The sequence below is a fragment of the Mesoplodon densirostris genome, chromosome 12, assembly GCF_025265405.1.
Source record: "Mesoplodon densirostris isolate mMesDen1 chromosome 12, mMesDen1 primary haplotype, whole genome shotgun sequence".
Lineage (NCBI taxonomy): Eukaryota > Metazoa > Chordata > Mammalia > Artiodactyla > Ziphiidae > Mesoplodon > Mesoplodon densirostris.
The window spans coordinates 104,069,186-104,092,120 of record NC_082672.1 but is presented as its reverse complement, the minus strand read 5'-3'; the positions used below and the strand labels follow the sequence as shown (position 1 = coordinate 104,092,120).

Here is a 22,935-nt window from a genome sequence, read left to right as displayed (position 1 = left end):
CAAGGAGAAATAAAAACCACAAGAAGATGCTAGAAATCTTCTTCATGAGAAATGTATGGTTGTTCAATATGGGAAAGGCTGACATTCTTGGGGCTTCACTATCTGAATAAGAAAAGCTGCCCCCAAAATGCAAGGTAAATCAGCGCCCAAGGAAAAAGATTAAGATCACTGAAGCCTCCCACACCAGATGTAACAGGCTGGGCAGTTAAGCCTGTGATGGGAGAACCACACCAGGGAGTGATTTGCTAACAGTCAAAAGTGGGAGAACATAGCAGCTGCTGTCAATGTGAGCTAAGAGGCAATTATAGATTCACTTTCATTCAAGATGGTAATTCTTAACTTCATTTTTTTAAATGTAGGACCGTAGTCTATATCCTGAGGATTTTTTCCCCTACTTCTTTTCTCCTAAAGAAAAGCATTCTCATAAACTGTCATGTAGGTTAACTGGTGGTGCTCAGAAAAGTCATGAATTTTATGGGCAAAGTGGCATGTAAAAGGTTAATGAGAAAAAAAAAAACCATCACATTTAAGTCAGGCCATCGCAGGCTGGATTAATCACTCCACCTCTGTTCTCTCGGTGCATGGCTCTTACTTTCATTCAAAAATTTATCATGTTGTGATGTCATGGACAATCATCGGCTTCTAGGACTCCTCCTTCCCTCAGGGCTCTGAGCTCCCTGAGGCCAGGGCCTCTGTTTTATTCTTTCTCATAAACTCCCTTGCCACTCAATATATGCCCAGTGTACAGTAATGCGTAATCAGTGATTACTGAACAAATACCCTCCAGGTCCTATACTAGTTCCAGTGGCATATATGAAGTCTAAACTCATTTTGTACTTACTGTGACGGAGATTTGCATCCAGATCCAACTGAGTCCAATACCCTCAGTCTTAAGCCCTTTGTAAACCTGCCTTTCCTGAGACCGATTGATCAGTAAATGGGAGAAGATATCAGCTTTCCTGCTCCCCAAATGGCTTCTCCTTCTCCATCACCTTGCTGGTTCTTCCTCATCCCCCCCAGCCCCTGAAATTTACAAGCCCCCAGGGTTCAGTTCTCAGGCTCCTTCTCTGTATTTACACGTCGTGATCTCATTCAGTCTCATTCATATGCTGACCACTCCCATTTGGGCATCCTGGACTCTCCCCTGAATCCCAGATGTGCATGCATATTTGACTGCCTCCAGGACCTCTTCACTTAGATGTCTAATAGAAACCTCAAATTTAGTGTGTGATTTGAATGATCTTGACATTTTTTTTTTGATATACCAAAGTAATAAATGCTGTTTATGACTTCTTTAAGTTTACATAGTGCTCCAACATATTAATACCCTCTGAGCTTCAAAAAACCAAATACATTTACAGTAGTATTATCAGTCATCAAAATGACAGGGAAGGAAACTTTACCTTGTGAGAATGCACAAATGTTCTCATTAAGGCAGCATTGACCCAGACGATCATTTAGTATCTGTCAAGATGGATAAAAGGGTCTCTGAGCCACAGGAACGGAGGGAGAACAGAAGCAGTTAACAGCGATGGGGAGCAGGGCCCATTAGCTTGGCCCCTATGATCCCCTGATGTTGTATCCACGCCCCACACAGGAACTAGCATGGATGGCGTGGATTTCACAAAGTGAATTCACTCCAGTCTCAACTGAGAATAATTCTATCAGGAGAGACTTGAAAGACTAGTTTCAAGAAATGTTGAGAAGTGGGAGGAAGCCTTTGGTAAAAACAGGAAAAAGGTCTTCCCTGGTGGCGCGGTGGTTGAGAGTCCGCCTGCCGATGCAGGGGACGCGGGTTCGTGCCCCAGTCCGGGATGATCCCACGTGCCGTGAAGCGGCTGGGCCCGTGAGCCATGGCCGCTGAGCCTGCGCGTCCGGAGCCTGTGCTCCACAACGGGAGAGGCCACAACAGTGAGAGGCCCGCGTACCGGAAAAAAAAAAAAAAAAAAAACATGAAAAAGTCTCCAAAGTCTTTTGGAGGTGGGCAGCATCAGTAGCGAATCGGCTGCTCCAGGAAGGCGTCGGAAAGGAAGATTTAATGTCCTTGTCACCCGTACAGACATCACCGTGATTTCGCTGAAGTCCAAATCGGTTCACATAACCCCCTTGCTTGAAATCCTTTAAGGGTTCCTCACCTTACATGGGATTGGGCCTCAATGCCTCAGCAAGGCATGCAAGGCCTTTAGTGGGCTGAATCCTCACCTGTCCGTCTCTCCAACCTCTCTACTCCCAGCCACCCACCTCAGCAACAGGGTCCACAGACAGTTCTCCAAACACATCTTTCCACCTTGCTCATGCTATTCCCTCTCCCTGGAACCTTCTTTCCCAGGAAACCCTGACTCAGTGCATCCTCTGTGCAACTCCCCATGACCTTTCCTCTCTCCTCCACAGCAAGAGGAGCTTCTTTATCTTCTGGGTTCCTAAAACCCTTTGTAGACACCCTTCTAATCTAGCCCATGACAACATAATTATTTGTTAATTGCTTTGTCTCCCCCAACTAGACTATGAGGTCTTTCAAGGGGAAAGCCTGAGGTCTGAGCTTTTTAAATCATTAATGCCTAACATTATGACAGGAACATGGTAACTGTTTAGAAAATGTCTGATAAATGAATGAAGGTTTGCCTGCTAAGCCTCTGCCAGAAAAATGTGAAAAACAGAATGTAGTTACACCAACATTCCACTAGAGAGAGGGAGGTAAAACTTTATCCCCTCTAGTGTAGCATTTTAGCCTTGTTCTCAGTCAGATGAATATAATCTGATAAAATATTTCAGTTTTAGGCTAGGCCTAATATAAAACAACCTCTGATAAGCTTGAGGAAACATAATTATTACAGGTCACTCTATGCCAGGCTCTGGGTTTGACAATGGATAGTTCTTCTGGGTACAGATGAATAGAAAGTGTAGGCACTATATATAATAGTGTTTTACATTTTCAAGTTATGTAGAGTGCATTGAAATGCATTACAAAGCTTTTCTCTTTTCAGACATAATCTCGTTATCTAAAACATGCTCCACCTAGAAAGCTCATTGCTCCTTACACAATAAATGCTGTGGAATCCGATGACTACCCAGCTCTCTAGTTTCCTGTTGCCCTATATCCCTCATACCCTGTCTTGAACACACACACATGCTGTTCATGAAGTCAGCTGAAACAACTCATACCGCCTAAAATCTAGAACCTAGATTAATCTCAAGTTCAATACCGATGTTCAATGAATGTGACAGGCTGACAAACGCTCAAAGGCAGCAGGTGACCCTCCCCCCCGGCCCCCAACCCCCAGCAGCACCAAAACCCTGACTGAGCTGCTTCCTTAGCACCCAGCATCTATCAGTTTAGCATTTATCACAGTGTATCATAATAGTCTGCATACTTATCCATACCTGGATGAGGCTGAGAGCTCCTTGAAGAGGCTGGAATGGATCTTATTCTTTCCCCCAGCCTCAGCTACTAGCACAGCACCTGGCACATGGTGTTTCGTACATTTTTTTTAAATGAATAAACAAGCTCATTTCATTATACAGGTAGCGAGAGACTGATTTCTGCCAGCACTCTCAGGAAGAGGCTGGATGGCTTTGGGGTGTATACAGACATGTATGCATGCATGTGGTGGAGGAGACTGTCTGATTTGAGGCATCTAGGAGGAGACAGATGTGTGGGTGCACACACACCTTCCCCAGAATCTTCCCAAATCAGTAGCTGAGGTGTCGGAGCTTTCATAATTAGAGAGTCATACCTTTGGATTATTTATGGCTCCCTGTCAACATATCTTGAACACATGTGCCCTTGTTACCACTTATATTATCACATAAATTTCAAAACTCAAACTTCCCCAGCATCTGATCTGTATCCTCAAATTGTGCTCCTTCCCCACCTTCCCATTCCTGCTCTGTTGAGAATCTCAGATAGACTCCTGTTTACTTTCTGTGGTTTGTATTAGGACATAGTTTGTCTTTTCAAATACATCACTATATGTCAAATAAGCTCTTTCCAATCATGTACACCATAATATTTGCAAGGGATTAAAACACATCAATTTGTATAATTCCATGAGTTCATAATGATACTAAAAATTTAAAAAAAACTTGACTGGTCAACATTAGAAGATCCAGTGAATTGACTCCTTGTGTTGAAAATTAGTAAATGAAGGGAGAGAATCAAGCATTTCTTCTGCTTTTCCTATACAAACAGTACCACTGGGTAAGCAAAATTTAGGGGAAGGAAAAGCTTGCTTTCATAGAAATAGTCCAGCAAGTAAGTGAAGAAGAAATGATAGAATTAGAATATCACCTCATGATAGAATTAGAATGTGACCTCTAATGAATTCACGAATTTAGACATTGACTACCAATGACTGGTAACATCACAAAATGAAAGGCAACCAGACGGTATACGCCTCCTGATGGAAGTATAAAATATCAGCTATAATGAAATCTGATCAAAGTTCTAAATCCCACAATGTATTCGCGAGAAACACAGAGAACAGCAGAACATGTTCAACTAACAGTGTAAAAAAAAAAAAAAGACGACATTTATGAGACAATCAGAAATCTGAATACTGACTGGTTATATGATGATATTAAATAATTGTTATCATCTTTTTTTTTTAGGTGAAATAGTGCCATTGTAGCTATGTTAAAGAAAGAACTCTTATCTTTTAGATATTTAGAAATAAATATTTACAGATAAAATAATACAATGTCTGGGATTTGCTTCAAAAATAATACAGGGGGGCCTCCCTGGTGGCGCAGTGGTTAAGAGTCCGCCTGCCGATGCAGGGGATACGGGTTCGTGCCCGGGTCTGGGAGGATCCCATATGCCGCGGAGCGGCTGGGCCCGTGAGCCATGGCCGCTGGGCCTGCGCATCCGGAGCCTGTGCTCCGCAACGGGAGAGGCCACAACAGTGAGAGGCCCACATACCGCAAAAAGAAAAAAAAAAAAAATACAGGGGCGGGAGTTAGGGGTAGTGGGTGGGCATATAAATGAAACAAGATGGCCTTGCATTGAAGCCGAGGGATGGGAACATGGGAGTGTATTATACTGTTTTGTCTACTTTTGTATATACTTGAAATTGTCCAAAGAAAAAGTTTTTAATAAAGAAAAACGAACACTTTTCTGAATATTCTGACCATCTTGTCTTAAGGGACAGCCACCCCCCTCCCACCCCTTGAGATCGTTATCCTAGGGAGTCTCCCCAAATTGAAAATACCCAAGGAACATTAATTCATCAGCCTCTCTTTACAAACTAGTCTAAAAGATTATTTCCTGGATTGTTTTTACCCCTGAAAATACTGAGTCCCTGAGGGCAAAGGGCAAAGAAAACCCTGCAGGAGGGAAAAGGAAGGGCTGAGCGTGAGAAGAAGAAAGGGAAGAACAAACTTTGCCTTTATTACAATTTTACCAGGGCCTTCACTAGTTGGCACATGCATCTTCTTTGTGTGGGTTTTACTAAGAGAACTTTCACTGGAGGCATGAAAAATATGTTGAAATTCCGAACTCTCAGGTTAAAATTTCACAAGGCATCCCCTTTTATGTTGTCAAAGGCTAATATAAATATTTTCAGAAGCGGGCTCAGTGAGCCAATGATGAGACCACTTGGGTGGAGCTAGGGCACAGTTGTGTCTGAACCTGGGAACAGTCTAGACCTGTCCATAGGACTACAATGCCATGGAAAGCAGGAGAGAGTAAAGAGTCACATCAAGTGCTCAAGAGTATAGCTTTTTAGAGCAGATCTCTGGAAGAACACCAAGAAACTGGTTGCCTCTGGGGAGGGAAGCTGGGGCACTTGGAATAGGGTGGGAGGAGACAAAACATTGTATGACTGTATTGTCATAGCCAGGTTATACTGTGGTTAGTGCCTTAGTATGTATGATGACATTTGCAAGCAGCCTTTTGTTTACGTAAGTGACTGTACTTTTTATGTTGAAATGAGACAGAAGACAGGTGTGTGTTTGTTTCTCGGTTCCTTGGCTGGGCCACCTGCTGGCACTACCTGCTATTTGCATATTTTCTTGATCCTCCCTCCCCTTGCCTCCCTCCCCCACCCTAAGCTCCCAGAATCTAATTAGGAGTAGATGGTCCCCAGAACGACAAAACTAGGATTTGAATAGTTGTAGTGCGACTTGTATAGGTGTGACATAGTATTGGACAAAGGTCAAATTCTCTCACAGACGCTCCTCTAATAGCAGAGCCAGTGAACACTGGCTTTGATGGCTCCTATTTTACCTTAAATATTCAGGTGAATTCTGTGGTTTATGATTGACATTGTAAGTTACTATTAGAAAAAAAGTGTCTCTGTGTTTATCCTGTGGTTTTTGTTTTGTTTTGTTTTTTCGGTACGCGGGCCTCTCACTGTTGTGGCCTCTCCCATTGCGGAGCCCAGGCTCTAAACGCGCAGGCTCAGCGGCCATGGCTCACGGGCTTAGCCACTCCGTGGCATGTGGGATCTTCCCAGACCTGGGGCACAAACCCGTGTCCCCTGCATCGGCAGGCGGACTCTCAACCACTGCGCCACCAGGGAAGCCCTATCCTGTGGTTTTTAAGTATCCCTGCACACTCTGCCTGTCTCTAGAGTATTAAGTCCAGTTGTGCTGTTTTTACCTCTTTGTTTATTGAGGTTATTATTTACTTGCATTAAAACGTGCCAATTTTAAAGGTACAGTTTGATTAATTTTGGTAATTGTATACAAGGTGTAACCACCACCACGATCCAGATATAGAAAAGTTACTTACCCTTTAAAAGTTTTCCATCCCAATTTGCCCCAATTCAGTTTTGAGACACTTGATTGAGTTTTACTGCTTTCTCTAACATCGACTCTCCGGGTGATTTAGGAAAGTCACTTTACCTCTCTGGATGTGTTTTTGCTTTTATAACATGAAAAATGCCAGAACAGATTTGTTACCAAGGGCCCTTGCAATCCTTTCAGAATATGAGGGGGTAGGGTAAGGTCGGGAATCTCAGCCTTGCGTCCCCATGCTTCACATAGCACACTCATGTGGCAGATCCTAGTGGGAAAAGCCTGTGGTCGCATCAGAGAGAATTAGGTTTCCATCTGCTCCCTTGCTAGTGTGTATATAACCTTTTGTAAGCATCAGCTTTCTCATCTCCAATATCAGGCTTATTAACAAGGCCTATTTGTTTACTATTGTGAGGATGAATTGAGATGCACCGGCAGCCTTAAATGTTAGTTGGTATTTGTATTATGGCATAATATAAAGGCACTGCATTCAACCATCTCAGTTACTACACGTTTATGCAGGCTGATTCTCACAACCAAAACAGACGCACAAAGTACACCCACCCATTTACCCACGTGGGGAAGCCCGAGGCCTGCCTCCCTGCCTTCCTTACGGGGCTCAGAGAAAAGCTGCGCAGGCGTGCACGTGCTTCCAAAGAGCCTCGCTAGGGGGCGGAATGGGAAATAGGAAGTTCTAACGCCTGTCGTACAAGCGCGACGTAAAGCGGGTCTGCTTTATGGCACCCTGCTTCCGCCGTAAAGCGCCGTTGGCAATCCCGCGTGAGTGGGTTGACGAGACTACTTCCAGGTGAAAAACGCGATTCTTGGAGTTTGACTGACTTGACGTCTTCCCCATGGGCAAACGCGGGAGCCGGAGCCGGAGCCAGAGCCAGCTGCTCAACTCCCTAACTAAAAAGCAGAAGAAGCATCTAAGGGATTTCGGCGAGGAGCATCCCTTCTATGACAGGTATGGAGAGGCAAGGCTGGGACCGGCGCTGCCGGCGTCCTTTCCCGGTGGGAGCCCGCGTGTCCCCGCGTTTGGTCCGCCGGTACCCCGGGGGTAGTGACAGGGCAGCTCCCGCCGCGTCCCACGCTGCCCCGGCGCCGGCCTAGCTCGCCCGGGGATCCTGGTGGCTTCCCGCCTGAGATGGGGTTCTTCACCGGTCTTTCTACCTTTTGTTGAGGCTGTAGTTTTATGCTAGACGGCACGCCTCCTGTGTGGCGACTGGGCAGAGATTTTATAAGCTTGTTTTCGTTTTATATGCTTTTAAAGAATTGCTTGGGGGCTTCCCTGGTGGCGCAGTGGTTAAGAATCCGCCTGCCAACGGAGGAGACAGGGGTTCGAGCCCCGGTCCGGGAAGATCCCACATGCCGCGGTGCAAGTAAGCCCGTGCGCCACAACTGTTGAGCGAGCCTGCACTCTAGAGCCCGCGAGCCACAACTACTGAGCCAGGGTGGTGCAACTACTGATGCCCGCGAGCCTAGAGCCCCTGCTCCGCAACAAGAGAAGCCACCGCTCGCCGCAACTAGAGAAAACCCGGGAGCAGCAACGAAGACCCATAGCAGGCAAAAATAAATAAATTAAATAAGTTAAAAAAAATAAACAAAGAATTGCTTGGGACCCTCGACATCACCTATCTATTCAATGACCATGAGGAAACTAATGTTTGGGTAGTTGTGGGTTCCTCTATAAGTGTCCAGACTCTCAGTGATGATCTTAGTGCTCATCCCACCCCTTTGGGCTGCTTTATCAACCGTTAGAGGGATAGTCTACTTAAGAAATTTGCTAGAAAAGGTGAACCCCGAGGGCTTTTATTTGCCAAAATTTCCTATCTTCTGGATGAGAGCCTGTTACTGTGTGACTGTAGTATTTGTCATGTTGTCTTGTTAGACTTTTTCATTTGTCTATTATTATCTATTTGACATATCCTTACAAAACCTGTCCAAATGCATATGGAGTTTTTACTTGACAATCGATATAATGTATTTATAACGGTATAGCCTGCCATGTTCATTTAAAGTTGTATCATTAGACTTTTCCTAATTGCTACATACTAGTAGTTAAAGTTTAACATTGCCTGTTTCTTCTCAGGGTTTCCAGAAAGGAAGCAAAACCACAGACTTGTCAACTGGTAATGCTTTATACCTTCTTTATGATAGTAGATTCTGGACTGTTACTTTTAAGATTATATATGGTAATAAAGTTTGGCTACATTTCCACTCTTTTTGATTTTAGATGTAAGCTATATTTTAGTAATATTGCTTAGTTTTAAGTGCAGATGTCTGTTAAAATGCCATTGTGATAACTAATGTAGTATAGAGTATGAAACTGTCCTGAGAGAGTAGCCTGTTAGAACCTGTTAAGGAGGCTTACCAGAGGGCTCTTGGTGAATCCTAAGAGGGAATGTCTTGTTTGCTTAACATAAAATAGAGTGCAAAATCATCAAAGGTCTTATTTCATTACCACAGATTCAGAAATAAAGTACACTTTTTTGTTGTAAGTTTTCCTGTTGCTCCTTTAAAGGTGCCAAATGTCTGACACATAGGTTAGATCGCCTTATAACCTAAAGCTCTGTGTGTTTAGTTTGCTGTCTTCCCATATGGAACATTAGCAGTTCAAAGAAGAGGAAGAGCTTCTAGAATCATAGCTAGATTAGCTGTTTTAAACAAATTTGGTGCTAGGTTTGGTTGAATAGATAGGATTGCATATTTGCAGAAAAGCTAGTTTTTATTTAGAAAAGTCTGAACTTGGTTCCACTGTGGGCCTGATGATAGTCGTGGGGTAGCAACAAGAACAATATAATTTTTGTTTTAAAAATCCCCATTTTCCTTTTAGTCAGAGAGTTTAGATACTTCAAGTTCTGAAAGTGAAGCAGAGAGTGAACCAGAACAAGTTTCTGGTTACAACAGACTACTTGCCACGTTAAAGGATGTTTCCAAGGAAGATGAGGAGGAGGACGAGGAAGAAGACAGTGTTATAGATGCGACAGAAATGAATCTTGAAGATGGCGATAGTGACGACATTGTGGAGGAAGAGATGGCAGTAGAGTCTACTGACATGCAGAAGAGTAAGTGTCTTTGATGTGGGTTTATCATCTTTGCAGGGACCACAGACAGATTGCCCCAGGGGCAGGGTGCCTTGTACCATAGAGCTGGGTGAAAGCACATGGATTCAAAGCAGAGATTCTTAACATTGTTGGGCTCTGTGATATCTTCAAGAATCTAATGAAAACACAGGACCCTCTGGCCATAAAAATGCAGAAATGACATTTTTGCTTATGATTTCCAGGATTTCATCAATCCTACTTCAAATTCCCCTGATTGAGAGGAAAGGGAACATAATTCTGTTTCTGTAATGGTCTCAATTTATGAAAGAGATGATTGTTCCTGCCTTAGAGGAACCAAGTTTAATGGAAGATAGACATAAAATATACAAAACTTTTCAAGCATCAAATCTGAATGGAACCGATAAATATAAGGTGTTAAAGAGATGCAAAGTGGTCACGTGCTGCCAGGGTAAATGAGGGGAGGCTTTAGAGAAGAGCTGGGATTGAAAGCTTAAAGGAACTGTGTCTCACTCAGACATCTAGGTGACTTTTTTTTTTAATTATTATTAATTTATTTACTTTTGGCTGCATTGTGTCTTTGTTGCAGTGCGCCGGCTTCTCACTGTGGTGGCTTCTCGTTGTGGAGCATGGGCTCTAGGCACGTGGGCTTCAGTAATTGTGGCACACGGGCTCAGTAGTTGTGGCTCGTGGGCTCTAGAGCACAGGCTCTGTAGTTGTGGCGCACGGGCTTAGTTGCTCTGCGGCATGTCGGATCTTCCCAGACTAGGGCTTGAACCCACATCCCCTGCATTAGCAGGCGAATTCTTAACCACTGTGCCACCAGGGAAGTCCCCATAGGTGACTTTTTAATTTATCTTTAAAATCAACTTGATTGAAGTATGAATTACATTCAACAAGGTGTACCCATTTTAAGTATGTAATTTGATAAGTTTTTAAAAATGTGTATATCTATATTGTCACCGCCAAAGTCAAGATACAGAACACTTCCAATACCTGCAAAAAGTTCCTTTTTGTCCTTTTACAGTCAGTTTCCCAGGCCTGGCATCAGGCAACCACTGACATGCTTTCTTTCACTATGTATTAGTGTTTTCTATTCTAGAAATTCATATGAATGGAAGCATACAATAAGTACCCTTTTGCATGTGGCTTCTTTGGCTCCTGATGTTGTTTTGACTCATCCGTGTAGTTCATATTAGTAATTCATTTCTTTTTATTACTGGAATAGTAGTCCATTGTCTGAATACATCTGGGTAACTTTTTATATTCTATTATCTTAATGCCTATTTGCCTTACTGTATTTTTTTCTATACTTTAGTGTTTCACACACCATTCTTAGTATTTTCATTCATCACTTGTACTCGGATAAAAAAAACCGTTGCCTCAGACTTAGGGATTTTTTTGTTTAATTTTGTTGGTTTTCCAGTTTTCTTTCATGTTTTAGGTTTTTTAAAATGAAAAGTTTGGTTTTTTAATTATAAAAATAATATATATTTACTGTAAAAATTTAAGAGGGTAATATAGTTCACGTATATCTCATCCACCCTGGGATGAACACCTTTAACATTTTATAGAACCTTCCAGACTACTTTTTTATAGATATATGAGTGAATATATATTTGTGTGTATGTGCATAATGGTCTCATACATTTCTGTAAGTTACTTTTTCTTTAATAACATAACGTGTGTAACTCTGGGTTCACATTAGCTTAATCACATAGTATTCCATTGTCAATAATATGTGGTAATTTAATTAGTACCCCTTCGATAGAAATGACGAAATCATTTTTTCTAGTTATTTGTTATATCAACGCTGATTTGAACATCTTTACATGTACCGGGTCAGCAGTCAAGCTCAATTTTGAAACTTATGTCTTCTACCTGAATTTGCTTAAAAGTAAATGATAGCCTAAGGAATTAGATTTCATTTGTCAACAGAAGTGTAATTATATTTATGAGTAGTAAATAATTTCACAAAATGTTTTATCAAAACTGCACATGCGGCCTTACCTGCTGACCCTAAGGGAAAAGATGGGCATGGGCCACCTGGCACATCAGAGGAATCCCCAGAGGAGTTTACAGATGCAAAACATGAGTCACTCTTCAGCCTAGAAACCAAATTTCTCGAAGAGGAAAGAGGAGGCAACTGTTCTCTGAAAGCATCACAAGGTCAGAGCACAGCTCATGTTGTTTGAATTCAGCTGGTGCTTAGTATGGGTGGTTGTGGTCTAATACCTGTTAAATCTCTTGTTATTGGAATGAGCAGTAATAGAAACAGATAGTTTAGCAGCTAGATGTAGAGCTGGAAAGAAATGCTTCTCCGAGACCTTTTGTGTTTTTCAGGGTTAGGCAGTGTTGCGAGTGGGCGCGGCTGTTCATGAGGACAAACAGTTGAACAATGATAGCAGGGAAGGCCAGTTCCTCAAAGCTCACGATCCACAGCTGGGGTCAGGGGAAGACTTCTGATTTTTTTCCCCAAGCAGGGAAGGGAGAGAAAGAGGAGAAAAGTACTTTGCATTTTTCTCTCTATCCTTCACTTGCTCTTCCTTACTGGAGCAGTAATTTTACAGATTTGTGAGACCTGGCAGTGGCTAATCTGATTGGTCCTTATTACCAGGAAGCACCTCAGAAGCCAGAAAGCTCCACCCTGTCTCCCCAGTCTCTCTCTTTATTTTTGGCTGCATTGGGTCTTTGTGGCAGTGCGTGGGCTTCTCACTGTGGTGGCTTCTCTTGTTGTGGAGCGCAGGCTCTAGGCACGCGGGCTTCAGCAGTTGTGACATGCAGGCTCAGCAGTTGTGACACACGGGCTCAGTAGTTGTGGCTCGCTGGCTCTAGAGCTCAGGCTCGTAGTTGTGGCACATGGGCTTAGTTGCTCCGTGGCATTGGCAGGCGGATTCTTTTTTTTTTTTTGCAGTTCGCGGGCCTCCCACTGTTGTGGCCTCTCCCATTGCGGAGCACAGGCTCTGGACGCGCAGGCTCAGTGGCCATGGCTCACAGGCCCAGCCGCTCTATGGCATGTGGGATCTTCCCAGACCGGGGCACGAACCCATGTCCCCTGCATCAGCAGGTGGACTCTCAACCACTGCGCCACCAGGGAAGCCCGGCAGGCGGATTCTTAACCACTGTGCCCCTGGGGAAGTCCCCATAGGCAACTTTTTAATTTAACTTTAAAATCAACTTTATTGAGGTATGAATTACATTCAACAAGGTGGACCCATTTTAAGTATATAATTCGGTAAGTTTTGACAAATGTGTATATTTATATTGTCATCGCCAAAGTCAAGATACAGAACACTGGGCCATGCCTCTGTCCCCATGACTGTTACTTAGACAAGCCTGTGGTAGGCTGAGGCAGGGCTCTGCTGTCTCTCAGGTCCTGTGTCTTAGCCTGTGCCTGGGTGGGCAAGTCAGGTTGGTCTCATTCTGGGTCCTGACTGCCTTTTTTGGTCCCAGTGCCATTCTTCAACCAGCTGTGCCACTGAAGTTGAAATTTTAATCCTCATTTGGTTCTGTTAGCTATTCTAGACAAGAGGAAGAAGTAGCAGGTAGAATTTGGGCAAAAACCGCGTTCTGAACTCAAAAAAAGTTAAAAAAAACACAAAAACCCTGGAGGAAACATTAGGAGGCTTGACTGTCCTAAAGTTTCTCTGGTTGTTTGGTCTGTACTGATATATTATCACCTAGAATTCTTATTTCCTGTTGTTCACCTTTATCTTAGGTCTTAATATAAGGTGCACTGCATTTGAAGTTTTACTACCTGGGTCTTTGAATGGGTCATTTAACTTTGCTTCTTACATGAGTGGGGCTGGAAGAGAAGGTTGGGTGGCCAGTGCAGAGCACTGACCCTGCCATTTTGATCATTTGTTCACCTCAGTTGAGTGTTGAGCATTTACATTTGTCTTCCAGTGCAGGTTAAATCAGACATGGAACCTGCCCTCAGGGATCCTGCAGTCTAGTTAGGTGAGGTAGGACATGCACATATATGTGTTGGTGTGGGTAACTGAGGGCAGGGTGGGGCGCTTGAGAGAAAGTGATGACTGTCTATAGGGGACCAGAGATGGCTTCTTTGGAGCCAGAACTGTGCCTGACACAGTAGGCTCTTGGGAAATAGTTACTTATTGTGAGTCAGGGGGTAACATTCAACGGATACTATTTGGATATATAGAAATGCGGTGAACAAGAGGATAGAATTTTCAGTTAAAGGAAGGAAAGCCACAGTGGCAGAAGAATTTGAGAGCCATGTAATTCATAAATTACATTAGAGAGGTAGGTTAGAGGTGTATGTTGAATTTTAGACCGAGAAGTTTCTTCAGAGGTTTTTGAGGTGGGGAATAATGTGATTAAAGAAATGCTTTAGGGAGCTGGACCTGTCAGAAACTTTTAAGCTCTGGACTGGGATAAATGATGGGGAAAGTTGATGGGGAAAAAGATGAGTTAACATCATGAAAACAGGATGTCATTCACAGGGGAAGACTGGAAAATCACTGTCATTTGCCCTAAGTGTTCTAATATTCTTTATTTCTGAATTAGATCCATTTGCACAACATGTAAACAAAGAACTGAAAGAAAAAGAAATCCAGGCTGTTGCCACAAATCCCAAAACTACCCACCAGCTAAAAGTAAGCATTGTTCCATCATCACAGTTACAAATGGAGAAAAGCAGTGGTCTTGGGTTTTAGTGGTCTCCCTGAATGTATGATACACACCCGTGGCAGATGGCTTGATAGGGAGCAAGATAGAGGAAGACTGGGAGAGCCCAGTAAGGCACAGGCATAGCTAGAAAAGGCACTGGGAAGCTGGAAGGTGGGGACCAATAAGATAAGAATGCTTTGGAGACAGGTGCACCAGGGTTTAGACCAATGTCTGCAAGGGGCTATCTCATGACCTAAGGCAAGTTAATCTACCTTTTTAATCTTCACTGTTCTCATCTGTTAGAGGGGGACAGTAATGCCTGCATCAAAATAAAGTAATTTAGTTTACTGGAAGATATGTACGAAGTGTTCAGTCAAACAGTAGCTACTGCTGTTCATTTGTTTGAAATATCTGAGATAAGTTCACACCTAAATTATTCAGTATGGAGCAGTTTTTGCTTCTTTTTTTGGTGATTTTTTTTTCACCACTGATGCTATTCATAAGAATTGGTCATCCTTGTTTCATTGAAATTTTTATTGAGATAATAATTATAGATGCAGTTGTAAGAAATAATACAAAGGTATCCCATGTGCCCTTTGCCCGGTTTCCCCCAATGGTAGCATCTTACAAAACTGTAGTACAATATCACAAGTAGGAAATTTCCACTGATACAACCTACCTGTCTTATTCAGATTTCCTCACTTTTGCTCCTGCTCCTTTGTGTTATTTAGTTCTATACTGTTTTATCACGTGTAGGTTGCCCTGGCTACCACCACAGTCAACATACAGAGCATTTCCAGCACCATCAAGATCCCTCCTCTTCCCTGGTGCCATTTTATAACCACACCCACCTCCCTCCCCCCATTCCTAACCCTTGGTAACCACTAATCTGTTCTCCATTTCTATAATTTTGTTATTTCAAAAGCGTTATATAAATAAAATCATACAGGTTGGCTTTTTTCACGCAGCATAATTCCTTGGAGATTCATCCCAGTTGTTGGCATATATCAATAGTTAATTCTTTTTTATTGCAGAGGTCATCCTTTCTTTATTGCTAAGATCAGCAGTTTTGTTACAGTGCAAAAATTCCCAGACTGGTGTTCCACAAAATATTATTCTTTACGATTCTAATACATGTCTCCAAAAAGAAAAAAAAATCCAAAACAACAACAAAAACCTTGTTCCATGTCCAAGTAAATTTGGAAAACTGGGTCAAACAAAGTGGAACGGAGTCCTTTCTACAGGACTCAGCAGAACCTTAGTGTCCGATCTGCATGTGACTCTCCCTGAGGGGGATTAGGTTTTGTGGTGGTTACCGAAGTTATTTGACCGTTGGGCCTCCTTTTCTTTTGTCTAGAGTAAATTTTGACTTCCTACAGTGTGGTCCACAGGACAGTTTGTGACCCACTGATCTAGTGAAGAGCTCACAAGGTTTCTAAAGTCAGAAACCTTGGGCTCTAACCCTTAGCTCTGTTCTCCTCTGTTTGTCTGAATCCTATAACCTCTGAACCTCAGCATTTCCTAAACTGCAAGAAGAGCATTATAGTGTTTAGCTTGTAAGGTTGTTGTGAGGATAAAGTGAGAGGATCTGTAAGTTGTGAAAGGCCTTGGTAAATTATAAAGCACTATATGAATGTAAGGTACTATAATTCATTTCTAACTTAGTTCTTGATCATTTCTCCCACAGTGGCCCATCCTGGGCCAGCTTGTCTTTTCATCCAGGTTTCAACAGTTGGAAACCTTTAAACCCACAAAGGACATTGACTTAAAGTCACTTCATCTCCAGAAGCCTCTGGAATCCACCTGGATCAAGACCAACAGCCAGTTCCTCTCTGGTCCCCCAAATTCAAGTAGCCCCTTCACACCCCTCCAGAAAGAGCTCTTCTTAATTATGAATTCTTACCGGGACCTGTTCTACCCAGAAAGGACTGCCCTGAAGAAAGGGGAAGAGATCCGCCATGTGTACTGCCTGCATGTGATAAATCACGTTCTCAAAGCCAATGCCCAGGGGCTTGCCAACAACAGCAGATGCCGAAGCCAGAAACTTGGGTTGGGTGATGATGATGACTTCAGGGACCAAGGGCTAACGAGGCCCAAGGTGAGTGGCAGCAGCAGAACTTTGCCCTCAAGGAGGCTGTAAGGCTCTAACATATGGGTCCTGGCACTTAGCAGGTTCTCAGATGGTTTAATGATTGGAATAATGAATGAGTCCAAGAATGAGCATATTAGATGGGCCAGGTAATGTCACAGCAGTGCTGCAGACAGCTCAGTGGACTGTCTCTAACAGCAGATGTAACTGGAAAGTGGAGTAGGAGGTACCTCCATGATAATTCTCTCCTTAAAGATAAACCCTGATCCTACATAAGTAACACTCCACTATAAATCTCTTCTTTGTGATTGTCAGAGCTGGATGGGACCTTAAGGAGCCTTTTATTCAGTCCCTACATATTACACCTGTGGACAGAGACCCAGATTTGTAGAGGACCTTGCTAAAGAGAACCAGGGAAAAAGTAGCAGAGACAGGACTAGAACCAAGTATTCTCTTCACTAAGCCACATAAATATGTAAACCTTGGAAAACAAAATCCCTGTTTTTGCATTGTATCATTATTACTGCTTAAAGTGATGATTACATTTATGTGGCTCATAAGCCTAAGCTCCAGTGGATTGGGAGCTTACATCGTTTAATTCTGTCTACATTTTTCATGATGTCCTGGAGCTAGATCCTGTGCCACCCATACCCCCTTACCCCTTAGCCTCTGTGTCTGTATTGAAGAAGCCTCATCTTCTTAGATTCTTCTCATTGGGCTTAATAGGATTTTAGGATTTTAATACTGATATGGCTCTTAGAGATTTCTTAGTCCAACCCTCTTGTTTGATAGTTGGGGAAACCAAAGCCTAGACACTTACTTAGTGTGACAGCCGGGACAGTAACTTGGCCCTCTTCAAAACTGATCCATCATCCCTGCACTGTACCAAACTGAATCACTACACCCCTCTGGCTGTGCTGGTTGCCTTTCTGAGAAACTACCTCAGAATCTTGAACATCAGGGTAATAAGATTATCTGTTTCCATTTAGAATTGCAAAATAGAATATGAGGTAGATTACCCATGAATCACATTCAGAGTTTGGTGAATTGCCTGATCTGACTGGGGTTATATCCATTGATTATATTGTTTACACAAGGGTAGTTAGAAGGTAATCATTTGTTAAGCATCTTCTGGTTTTTTTCCTCAACAGTTAAAATTAAGCACTTTTGGAAATGTTTGGAAAACTGAATCCTATATTTCCCATTGAAATATCATCTTATTTCAGAAATCCTTTATCATCATTTCTGAAAAATGTACTAGGAAATGTACTAGAAAAGTAATGATACTTTAGTCCTTTCCTTACTAGCTTTATTCTCTACTTAATACATCTAATTCATTTGTTCAGCATATTCCTTGGGTCTTACGGATCAAAATACTGAACTAAGTTCTGTGGGAGACAGAAATGAGTAACATTTCTTGTCCTCAAAGAGCTTTGTGTGTTTATGCCCTTGGGTTTTTGCTAATGGACACCTCTGTTAACGGCATTGACTTACCTCAAAAAGTATTTCTGGGCTTCCCTGGTGGCGCAGTGGTTGAGAGTCCACCTGCCGATGCAGGGGACACGGGTTCGTGCCCCGGTCCAGGAAGATCCCACATGCCACGGAGCGGCTGGGCCCGTGAGCCATGGCCGCTGAGCCTGTGCGTCCGGAGCCTGTGCTCCTCAGCGGGAGAGGCCACAACAGTGAGAGGCCCGCGTACCGCCAAAAAAAAAAAAAAAATTCTACATTCTGCTTAAGAATTGCGCCCCCCACCCCAAGGAGCCATGAGATTGAAGTCCATAGGACATGGTGCTGTGGGTCGGAAAGATGCTCAGCCTTCAGTACTGAGCCAGGTCCTGTGTAAAGGGGGTGACACGGATGTGGTCCTTGGCCAGGGGCTGTGGAACAGAGGGCTCCTTAGGTCCCCAGCAGGCTCACCTCGAGCTGTCCTTCCTTCCCCTTGCCCCTCCAAGGCTGCCCATCACTCCTTCCACAGGTGCTGATAGTGGTGCCATTCCGGGAAGCTGCTTTGCGGGTGGTACAGCTCTTCATCAGTCTTCTTGAGGGCGACAGCAAGAAGAAAATAATTGTAAGCAACAAAAAGAGGTTTAATGGAGAGTATGGCTCAGATCCCAAGGAGAGACCACCCAACCTGAAGAAGCCTGAGGATTATGAAGCTGTATTTGTCGGCAACATCGATGATCACTTCAGGACTGGTAATTCCTCCTTGTCAAAACTGAGACGCTGAGGGACCTGAGGTGTGAGGTGCACATAGCTGGAAGCTAGAAGCCTGGAATTAGGCATTCTTTCAGAGGGTCACTGTCTCAGCCTCCTAGCAGAACCAGGACGCATTTGAGACCACTTGTCTGCCAGGGGAGAGTCTTGCCTTGGCTAATGGGGTACATACTTGGCTAATGGGATGGAGTGTCTGTGAAGGCATGTATGAAAGGCACCTGCATGTTTATAACAAATGTCTCAGCATGCCTATAGCTGGTAGCTCACAGTCAATGCTACAGGGCTTCTTGGGGGAGTTGGAGGTGATGGGGCTGGGTGGGTCAGTCTGGGGAAGATGAATAAACTAGAGCATCTGTACGTAATGGACTTCCCTCCTGCCTGCCATGTGGAGTGCCCACACCTGAATTATCTCCACTCTGGACTTACTGACTCCCACCCAGCTTTGCACATTTTTGCTTGTTTGTCATTCAGCTCCCATGTACTTGGTTGCTTGTTCATTGAAAAAGTTCCTGGAAAATATTTATTAGTCACATATGCCCATTTACCGCTTATTAAGCATCTACTATGTGCCAGGCACTGTTAAGCTGGAGATATGGAATTAAAAGTTACTGTTAAGCAAGTCCAGCCTTAAGACAAATCAGACAGTATGGGATGAGATGTGTTACGGTTAGAGGATAGTGGGTGTTCTAGTGAAAGTATTTAAAGCAAATATCCTTACTCAAAATGGGCTCAGGACTGTTAGGGAAGGCCTTCTGTTGGAGGTACCATCCATACTAAGTTGAAACCTGAGTCAGATTTAGCCAGGTACAAAGTGGAGCGATGAGAGTGGAAGAAAAAGTTTCAGACAGGAAACGGCAAGTGTGGAGGCATCAGGGTGAGTAAACCGGCATGACTTAAGATTCAGAGGCTTTAGGATGGCTGGAGTGTGCGTGCAAAGGGATTAGAGCTTATGGTTAGTTTTAAACATATGCAGGTGGCCAACAAGGAGCTGATAAATCAGTCTTTTGTTTAATTGATATATAATTGACGTATTAGTTTCAGGTGTACAACATAGTGATTCAATGTCTATATACCTTACAAACTTATCACAACAATAAGTAAAGTTACCGTTTGTCACCATACAAAGTTAATGCAATATTATTGACTATATTCCCCATGGCATACATTGGATCCCTGTGACCTGTTCACTTTATAACTGGAAGTTTTATACCTCCTGATCTCCCCCATCCATTTTGCCCACCCTCCAACCCTCCCCTCCCTGCTGGCAACCACCAGTCTGTTCTCTGTATCTATCCGTCTGGTTTTTTGTTTTTTAGATTCCACATATAAGTGAAATCACATGCTATTGATATTTGTCTTTGTCTGACTTATTTCACTTACTGTGATACCCTCAAGGTCTATCCTTGTTGTCACAGATGGCAAGATTTCATTCATTTATGGCTGAGTAATATTCCAGTGTGTGTGTGTGTGTGTGTGTACACCACATCTTTATCCATTCATCATCTGTGGACACTTAGGCTGCTTCCATATTCCATATCTTGGCTATTATAAATGTTGCATTGAACGTAGGAGTGCATATATCTTTTTGAATTAGTGGGTTTTTTTCTTTGGATAAACACCCAGAAGTTGAATTGCTCAATTGTATGGTGATTCTATTTTTAATTTTTGAAGAACATCCATACTGTTTTCCGTAGTGGCTGCACCAATTTACATTTCCACTAACAATGCACAAGGGTTCCCTTTTCTCCACATCTTTGCCAGCATTTGTTATTTCTTGTCTTTTGGATAAGACCTATTCTGACAGGTTTGAGGTGATATCTCATTGTGGTTTTTTTTTTCTCTCTGTGCTTTGGTTAATAGCAACTTATAATACATGGTGGCTGTAAGAATTTATAACTCCAAAATCACAGCCTATCATTTTATATTATTTCATTTTGATCACAGCACTTACTAGCCACCTGATACATTCTTCTTCTTCTTTTTTTTTTTTAATTGGAGTAGGTATAGTTGATTTACAATGTTGTGCTCATTTCTGCTGTACGGCAGTGACTCAGTTATACACATATATACATCCTTTTTTATATTCTTTTGCATTATGGCATATCCCAGGAGATTGGATATAGTTCCCTGTGCTATACAGTAGGACCTTGTTGTTTACCCATTCTAAATGTAATAGTTTGCATCAACTAACCCCAGACTCTCAGTCCATCCCTTTCCCCACCCCTGACCTTAGCAACCACAGGTCTGTGAGTCTGTTTCTGTTTTGTAGATAGGTTCATTTGTGCCATATTTTAGATTTCATATATACATGATATCATATGGTATTTGTCTTTCTCTTTCTGACAGACTCCTCTTAGTATGATAATCTGTAGTTGCATCCATGTTGCTGCCAAATGGCATTATTTTGTTCATGTTTATGACTGAGTAGTGTTCCATTGTATATATGTATCACATCTTTATCCATTCATCTGTCAATGGACATTTAGGTTGTTTCCATGTCTTGGCTATTGTGAATAGTGCTGCTATGAATGTAGGGGTGCATGTATCTTTTTGAATTATAGTTTTGTCCAGATACATGCCCAGGAGTGGGATTGCTGGATCATATGGTAATTATATTTTTAGTTTTCCAAGGAAACTCCATACTGTTTTCCATAGTGACTGCACCAACTTACATTCCCACCAACAGTGTAGGAGGGTTCCCTTCTCTCCACACCCTCTCCTTTGTTATTTGTAGACTTTTTAATGATGGCCATTCTGACCAGTGTGAGATGGTACCTCATTGTAGTTTTGATTTCTCATTGTGATTTTGATTTGCATTTTCCTGATGATGAGTGATGTTGAGCATCTCTACATTTGACTGTTGGCTATCAGTACGACTTCTTTGGAAAAATGTCTATTGAGGTCCTCTGCTTTTTTTTTTTTCTTTTTTTTTTTTTTTGCTGTACTCGGGCCTCTCACTGTTGTGGCCTCTCCCGTTGCAGAGCACAGGCTCCGGACGCGCAGGCTCAGCGGCCATGGCTCATGGGCCCAGCCATTCCACGGCATGTGGGATCCCCCTGGACCGGGGCATGACCCCGTGTCTCCTGCATCGGCAGGTGGATTCTCAACCACTGCGCCACCAGGGAAGCCCCCTCTGCTATTTTTTAATTGGATTGTTTCGGGTCTTTTTTTTTTGCGGTTTTTTTTTTTTTTTTTTTTTTGCAGTACGCGGGCCTCTCACTGTTGTGGCCTCTCCCATTGCGGAGCGCAGGCTCTGGATGTGCAGGCTCAGCGGCCATGGCTCACGGGCCTAGCCGCTCCACAGCACGTGGGATCTTTCCGGACCAGGGCACGAACCCATATCCCCTGCATCGGCAGGCGGACTCTCAACCACTGCGCCACCAGGGAAGCCCTGTTTGGAGTTTTTTGATAATGAGTTACATGAGTTCTTTATATATTTTGGATCTTAACCCCTTACTAGATTTACAAATATCCTCTCCCATTCAGTAGATTGCCTTTTTGTTTCATTGATGGTTTCCATCGCTGTGCACAAGCTTTTTAGTTTGATGTAGTCCCATTTGTTTATTTTTGGTTTCATTGTCCTTGCCTGTGGAGTCAGATCCAAAAAAATATTGCTAAGACTGTTGTCAGGGAAGTTACTGCCTATGTTTTCTTCTGGGAGTTCTGTGGTTTTCAGGTCTTACGTTCAAGTCTAATCCATTTTGAGTTGATTTTTGTAGATGGTGTAAGCTAGTGGTTCAGTTTCATTCTTTTGCATGTAGCTGCCTAGTTTTCCCATCACCATTTGTTGATGAGACTGTCTTTTCTGCATTGTATATTCTTGTCTCCTTTGTCATAGATTAATTGACCATATAAATATGGATTTATTTCTGGGCTCTCTGTTCTGTTGATCTGTGTCTGTTTTTGTGCTATTACCGTACAATTTTGATTACTGTAGACTTGTAGTGTAGTTTAAAATCAGGGAGTGTTATACCTTCTGCTTTGTTCTTCTTTCTCATAATCAGTTTGGCTATTCAGGATCCTTTGCAACTCTGTACAAATTTTAGGATTATTCTAGTTTTATGAAAAATGTCATGGGTATTTTGATAAGGATTGCATTAAATCTGTAGATTTCTTTGGGTAGTATGGACTTTTTTTGAATTTTATTTATTTCTTTATACAGCAGGTTCTTATTAGTTATCCATTTAATACATATTAGTA

At 42.7% G+C, this 22,935-nt stretch overlaps 1 protein-coding gene across 1 annotated transcript in view; it reads left to right on the top strand.

Annotated features, from left to right (window-relative positions):
• Positions 1-7,465: 7,465 nt before the first annotated feature.
• LOC132500134 (U3 small nucleolar RNA-associated protein 25 homolog) overlaps positions 7,466-22,935 on the top strand; it is a 28,186-nt gene continuing 12,716 nt past the window's right edge. The window contains 7 exon segments of the mRNA XM_060115022.1: positions 7,466-7,702; positions 8,828-8,867; positions 9,572-9,803; positions 11,799-11,969; positions 14,331-14,419; positions 16,120-16,530; positions 18,497-18,716. Coding sequence (XP_059971005.1) covers positions 7,590-7,702; positions 8,828-8,867; positions 9,572-9,803; positions 11,799-11,969; positions 14,331-14,419; positions 16,120-16,530; positions 18,497-18,716 — 1,276 coding nt within the window. The 5' untranslated portion in view covers positions 7,466-7,589.